The sequence below is a fragment of the Thunnus albacares genome, chromosome 6, assembly GCF_914725855.1.
Source record: "Thunnus albacares chromosome 6, fThuAlb1.1, whole genome shotgun sequence".
Classification (NCBI taxonomy): domain Eukaryota; kingdom Metazoa; phylum Chordata; class Actinopteri; order Scombriformes; family Scombridae; genus Thunnus; species Thunnus albacares.
In genome coordinates, this window is record NC_058111.1 from 6,924,613 (window position 1) to 6,932,117 (window position 7,505).

Genomic DNA, 7,505 nt, shown 5'->3' on the forward strand with positions numbered 1-7,505 from the left:
TTCTTTCACTTTTACAAAAAACACATTTTTCATGCTAGTAATTTGGAAGAAAAGAAGCCACATATTGCATCCATATAGTATCTGACTGTCCTGTTATCACATCACTTTGCAAAGAATTGTGCATATTATTGTTGTTGCTAAAATTTGCACAACACTCAGTGTGAACCTGCATAGAATAGATTTGGTGTGTCTGATGCTGTTTTTCCATTACATGGTACCTGCTCGACTCGACTCTACTCGCTTTCGTTTTCCATTACAGATAATACTCCCTCAGAGGAGGGTTCGCATGGATGACCGTCACCGATTGGTCAAACACACACAGCACGGATACTTTGTGTGTCTGTGCTGCTTCATTTATAAAACAAGGAAGTACTCTCGTATCGATTTAGGGACCAGTTAAGGACAGAGGGAGGACATTTCTCTTTGTTTGTTAATGTTAAAAGTTAGGCTTGATTGTTTTAAAGAAGATGAGAGAGAAAAAGAGAGACAGTGAGTCTGCTAAGAGAGAAAGAGACAGCCTGGTGGTGATCCAGCAAGGAGAAGTAGCGACGTTAAAGAGAATAAAACCCATGAATGAGAGGAATAAAACATTATTTTCTGACTGTTTCATGGCAGTTACGTTCTAAAGCAGAAATAAATAACCATCAAACATTCAACAGATGATTTACTGTGGAAACAGACCTCTTAGTTTCAGTTTAATTTTCCTCCTCTGCATTTCTGCTTTTCATTCATTCATTACATCCAACTAACGCTGCGATAAATACAAAGAACAGGACAAATCAGTACTGTTTTTTCCTCGTGTGAATAATACATTTCATACATTTCTGTCATTTTTTAGTTGAGGAGCGAGAGAGAGAGAGAGAAGGACTGACCAATCAGTGGTCTGCAGTGTTTTCACGTCATCTTCTAGTATCAGCTCAGCCCGCTTGGATACCAAAAAGAAGTAGGTACCGGATACCAGATACTATACGCAACTTTTGCCAGATGGAAAACCAAAAAGGGTGAGAAGAGTAGAGTAGAGTAGAGTAGAGTTGAGCCGGTACTGTGTAGTGGAAAAGTGGCTTAACATGTGGTATGCTGGGCCAGAAAAAACCCTGATATCATTAGACATTTGTTGGACACTGAGTTTAAAAGGTAATTCTTTAGATTGATGGCTCCACTGACTGTCAAACTACAGAGCAGTATCCAAAATAATGAGATTCCAGCGAGTGTGCCAGCAGGCAAAAGTGTCAGTCTCTCTGTGGTCCAGCAGCACTCTGCCCTGAACTGAACCCTGGATAAAACTTTACTCACTTAAAGGGTAGAAAACCAGTGACGCTAACATCCCCATAAAGTCAATATTCTGCATATATGTAATATGTTTGATGTCTAAAGCTTGTTTGAATGTAGATTTTACAAAAAAAATGGTCATTTAGAGAACTTCTCCAAGTTAAAAGAACGCTCAGCACTACAAGATGTTTGCTTTGCATTAATTTAAATGTTAAAAAATGTCACTGCGTATCACAGACAGTAATCATAGTCCAGATTGAAGACACACAATGCTGTCATCTTAACTTCACATAAGTAGTATTTATTGCGAGGCTGTGTGATGCACTTAATTTTGATGATGTTGTTAATGATGATGTTCCTCTTTTATATGGCTCAAACCCCTGCAGTTACTGATATTTGCTTGTTGGTGTGTGTGTGTGGTGAAAATGGTGAGATGCAATTAGAGTGCAATGATCCATCACCGGTGATTTGCTTCGAGCTGCGCAGTTACCAACACCTCAAGCTGAGCGGTAATGAATTTGTCCAGTGTTTGCTAAAGCATTAAGCGAGAGGAAGCCGGGTTATCACGGAGAGAGAGAGAGGTGTAAAGACTTCACGGCCCACATCTTTTTCAAGGTCGTTTTGCCGGCTCACCTTAGCGACTCTTTTTTTTTTTTTTCTCTCTCTGACTTTGGCTTTTTTGGAAACGCACTAAAAGAATCGATTTACACAAGCGTCTAAGCGGCTAGATGCAGGTTCAGATAATGGACTTTCCTTATGCTCAGGAATGATGAAAAGGCCTGCAAGGTTATTGGATGCAGGGGTAGTTGTGGACACAGATCACATACATGGTTTCATTCTTGCGGTGGCGGCGATGACATTATCAACTGATGGAGCCAAAATGTGAAAAGGTTTGTTTCGAAGGAATCGATAAAAAGCCGCTCTTACTCACTTGATTGAAGTGTTAAAGGCTTAAAGTGCTTTCTATCAATTGTTGTTATCTTGCTGTCATCGCATAGGAATTTGGTAAATACAGAGGACATTGCAATCTGCGGTTGCCAAGAGGACTCGATCAGGGCTGCAGCAGCTTTCCTCGGCTGCTCTGATTCACTCGAAACATTAAAAAAAAAAAAAAACGGTTGTTGTGGAGATTCAGTACATTTTCAGGGCAAGGGAGAGACAGAACAATTCAAAAGTTTAACCACATCAAGAACATTACTTGTAACAAATCCCTCAAATCTAAGGATGCAGAGAAAAATGAAACAATGAAATTTGAATGTCTCACCTTAGTCTGAATATTTCATTTTTATCAGAGCTAAAAAGATATTTCCTCACAAATAAGATACTCTGGCGGTGAGCAGCATCCCTCATCTGTTTGTCAACAACCGTATCAGATGCCATCTCTCAAACAAATCCGGTGCCTAGAATAAGCTCGATCGTTTCTGTGTGAAGCGAGAGAGCGAGGAAACCCTGACGAATACAGAACATCAGTGAGAAGAAAAGATACAAAAAGATCAAGATGATGCTTTCCTGTTACGGCTGATAAGAGGAACTTATTGCCTTATAAAAAGGAGTGTACCAGAAACTGTCTTGTTTTCTCACTCTGTGCCACTGAGAGGTCACCACCATTACAACCCAAACCCTCCATCACATCATATCATTTGGGTGTCAAGATAATAATCATGACAAAAATTGCAGGCTTTTGCTCTCTACTCATGATATGGCTAGATAAATGTAGTGCAGGTGAATATGAATTAGGGTTGCAGCGTTTGCATTCCTCTCAGTTAGAAGTAAAGCAAACGACACATGAAAGAAAATGGTTTGGATTAAGAACTGGCAGTCCAGCGCCACTTTTGATTGGCTGGGAAACTTCCAGGATGCCATATGGCTAACAATTTCCAAGGGAGAATTAGTTCTACACTTAATCACCGACTCAAAAAAAATCATTGCAAGTAGGGATCTGTGATATGACGATATATCATCTATCATTTATTTCATTGTGACACAAATCACACTTTTTACGGCAATGTTTTTTCGTCTCTCCTCCGCTGCGTTGCGCGCACACACACACACACACACACGGAGGGCTCAGCCTCGTCCCTGCTGAGAGAGACAAGAGAAGCAGCGAGACAGCGACTGTAAATGACAACGAAACGCAGCGGAGACCGTCTTTATTTATGTTATTTACCAAATTTATGTGCACTTGTTTAATTTCAGCTCAGTGTGTGAGAGAGTCTCTGCTGCGTTTTTGCTGTCATTTATGGTCGCGCTACTCTCCTCTGCTGGTTCACCGCGGCGCGGCTGAGCCCTCCGTGTGCGTGCTACACACACACACACAGGAGAGACAGTGAAGCAGGTGAAGTACTCGAGCTGATGACAGTTGTTACATTACTACAAGTGCAATCAAAGCTTTGGGGGTCATATATTTATCCATTGAATCAAAATGTGCTATATCAGGATAGGTATTGTTATCAGGATATGAGATGTTGGTCATATCTCCCAGCCCTAATTGCAAGTATCATCATCTACTGTAATTTATGTACTTGTGATAATTAATAATTCAATAGACTTGATCAAGCTTGAGGTTATAACAAGTTATCGTGACCTGTAGGAGTGCTTTACGGGCACAAAAACAGTTCTTGTTTACAGTGACATTGATCCTACTTTGATTGTACCGTCTATAAAAGTGTCATAACTTTTAACATAGTTAGTTGACACAGTGTACTGCCAACAGCCAATTATGATCACAGGTGAGCTTGACATTGAAATACAGCAATTGTTTCACCTCATCTATCTATCTTACCTTACTTCACAGTAGCACGCAGGATTTAACCATCACCCTCTCGGTCACAATCTCACCTCTCTGATCTCTTGGCTGAAAAACCCGTACTTAGTGGGCAGCTTACCTTCTCTCCCAGGGCTTTAAGGCTGTCTAGGAATCGTGGCCAGAAGTCCTTAAAAAGCGGCCGGTCAATCTTCTTTAGACTATCTTTGGTGCTCGCGTCCACGCTGACGTACAACTGGGTAACTGGCACCAGACTCCTGGAAATGACAGAAAATATGGAGGAGGAGGATAAGAATGATCCAGTTTGAGAGAGAAAGAGTCTGAGAAGAAAAGCGGCACAAAACTTAAGGAACCTTTGAAAAAAAAATGAGAACAAAAAGGAAAACAAAAAGAGTAAATCCCTCTTAAATTCTCTTTCAATATCATCATCAATACTTTACACTCCTCTAAGCAAACATCAGTGTATTTCTGTCAGATCTCTGAAGCAGGAAGTCGTGTTTCTTCGATCTAAGACAAAGACAACACAGTGGAAACTGCTTATAGTGATCATGATTATTATAACCATATTTTTTTCTTTTTCTTTATTTCTCATGCAGATCACCATCTAATTGAAATTTGTATATTCATTACATGAAAATAAAGTAATGAAACGGAAAGCTTTGCTATTTACTGAATTTTATCGACTCTTTCAAAATACAGTACAGCTGTTTCAAACGCTCGGCAGTTTGTCATAAGCTTCAGGGAGAAAATTACTTTTTTCCCCATCATGATTTCAATGTGCACGCAGCAGCAGCTTCTGGTAACCAGCTGGAAGCAGACGGGTTACCACGAGGCAGTAATGGCGCCACAGCCGCTAAGTACATGTCAAACGTTTTTCACGGCAGTAAAGTATAAAAAACAGAATAAGTTTTTTTTTTTCATATGTTGTCATGTATGAAAAGACCCGAAACGCACACTGTAAGCAGATTACTAGAAGCAAACTGCATTTGTATAGGAACAGCAACAGACTCATTGCAGAGGCAGGTGAAGGAAAAAACGAGGGGGCAGTGAAGGAGGAAGCTGTGAAAAACTCGAGAGTGGTTCTCATCAATATTAAATAAGGAAAGACATTAACTTATGTGTGTAGCTGCGCTCTGGGACGATCTGTAAGAGCAGAGAGACACACACACACCGGAGAAGTAAACAGAACCAGAAATGTATAAAAGATTCACACGACTGAAACAAGAGGAGCACTACCCTTTTATGTGCCTGAGATACAAATATTTGCAAGAGAGGCGATTGTGTAAAGATGCAAAAAAAATAACCAATTAGCCGAGTTAGGAATGAGACAGAACGTCAGGGAGTTCAGCTCTTTGTACTTCTGGTGAATCATCTTTCAAAAGAAGAAAACGTTCCCCCCCCCCCCCCTTTATCAAAGCAAACTGCGACGGCTCATCTCCAACCAGGTGGCTCTGACAGACAGGAAAATAAGGGCTGATGGCTGCTGTTCTTGCCTTCAACACGCTCGATGAGTATATGATAAGTCAGCCTGTGACGGGCAAGTTAGCCGACATACCGGGTGTGTCAGTGGATGTCTTGATGACGGCTTGAAAGGCATCTGGATGGACAGACGTGGCGTGTAGGGTCTGGACATTAAAACTCAGGGTGAGATTCACTGAGGCTTTGGTGCCTGTTTTTCAGACGTAGGTGCAGTATTGATCAAACTGAATAATGCACGGGGAGTTTTGGTTCGTGTTCATCAAACTTGACTATCATTGAACTTTAAAATCACTACAAGCTACGACAAAACAATTTCTTTCTTTTTGTCAAGACATTTAAGTGAGCGTTTGGCTGCAATTATCTCAGTATTTTTTTGCCCATTTTTTTTTTTTTTCTTCTTTTTGTCATTTAATCTCCTTTTCCTTCCCCTTGAACGTGTTTAATGCCTCCTCATGTAATAATAATAAGAAATAGTCATGTGCTAAATATTTTAATATAATCTTATTAGTTATATGGAGTTGGCCAAAGCAAATATTTTGAGGTCAAGATCATACGTTGTCAGTTCTTTTCTGACCTTAGCGATCTCATAGAAACCCCACCTTTGAACTGCACCTGTGAGCTTCCCTTCACTCATAAAATTCACCTGGAAGGCAGAACGAGGCGCAGATCGGGTGCTGAATACGTGATGAGCTGCTGTCATGGTAAAGAAAATCAGATGCTAACGATGTGAGCAGATTGTGGCTCCAAACTGAATAAAAATGAAGCTATCATAGTAGATGTCTGCTTTAACATGCTGTCTGTCTAACAGCTCTTCTTGTACTTCACTATATACTGTATACGTGATGCAAGAAAGACTTTGATTTATTTTTGTACATAAAGGGATGTCAGGAGAGTATATAGCCGCAGTGACTGACTGCTAATCAGAAGCTAATAATGACATTGTGAGGTCACCTCAGTGTTTTTCAGCACCTCATTAAACGTTTTTATAGTGATGCTCACAACCTCTCCTGCATCTAAAGTGTCTTTAATTCATTTTTCAAACAGTTGCTGTAGGTGCATAAAGTACATGCCTCCAGGAACATGTACCTGTGGTGAAAACTACTGTCAAGGAAACATGGATGCAGAAAGAGGAGACCTGAACTCTTGTAGCGCTCCAGAGAAGTCATGTTTAACCCAAAGACTACGGAAAAAACACCGGTGTTGCATCTGTGGCATGACCTAAAAGTTAACTATCGATGCCCTTTTCATCACTACAGGAAATTAGTTTTCCAAATCACTTCACTACAATGAGTTTTTTTTTGAGGAGCCAGCGGCTAGTGGCCTTTTTAGAGATTGCATGTTTAGCACTGTGTGCGAAGATCCTCAGTACTCCAGGTCATGGTTATCCAAGTAGGGTTGAATCAGGGGCAACTGGACTTTCAAGTATCTATAACCAGGTCAAATTGCCCTCGATTCAACCGTCCTTGGACATGATTAGCGCTCAAGCACAGGACTCAGCATATACAGCCGTGGTGGATGCCATTTGTTTTGAAAGGTCAGTTCACCCGAATTACATGAAAACATATTTTCTCACTTGTCCTTATTGGTATCTGGTCAGACAGACGTGCTGAGGTTATGACATATCCACCTCTGAAAAAACATTTTGAGCACCATTTAACTCCGTTGTATTGGATCCTTCTTGTTAAAGGACACACAGCGCTGGTAATTGTGGAGAATAAACCTTTGATCCTTCCTGCAAGGGAACAATCTAACTGCTAGGGCACACTGATGCTCCCTACTTTCTAATAGACCTGCCCAAGGAAAGAGCTGGTGAAAAGAAAGGAAAAAAAAAACACTATAGAAATATACTAAGACCCAACAGATTGGCTGGAGTGGAGATTTAGAGAGTAAGAGAGAAATATACTGACAGACACATCCACACACACACAAAAAAAACATGTTTGTGTCCGTTTAGCCCCTACCTGATTTCTTTGGGGAACTGTGCATTGGTAAC

General features: G+C 40.7%; 1 protein-coding gene across 1 annotated transcript in view; it reads right to left on the reverse strand.

The window, feature by feature from the left end:
* Window positions 1–7,505, reverse strand: part of tyw1 (tRNA-yW synthesizing protein 1 homolog (S. cerevisiae)) — a gene marked incomplete in the record, with an annotated part of 58,309 nt that overhangs the window by 27,311 nt on the left and 23,493 nt on the right. The window contains 2 exon segments of the mRNA XM_044354136.1: window positions 4,155–4,290; window positions 7,474–7,505. Of these exon segments, the coding sequence (XP_044210071.1) occupies window positions 4,155–4,290; window positions 7,474–7,505 (168 nt within the window).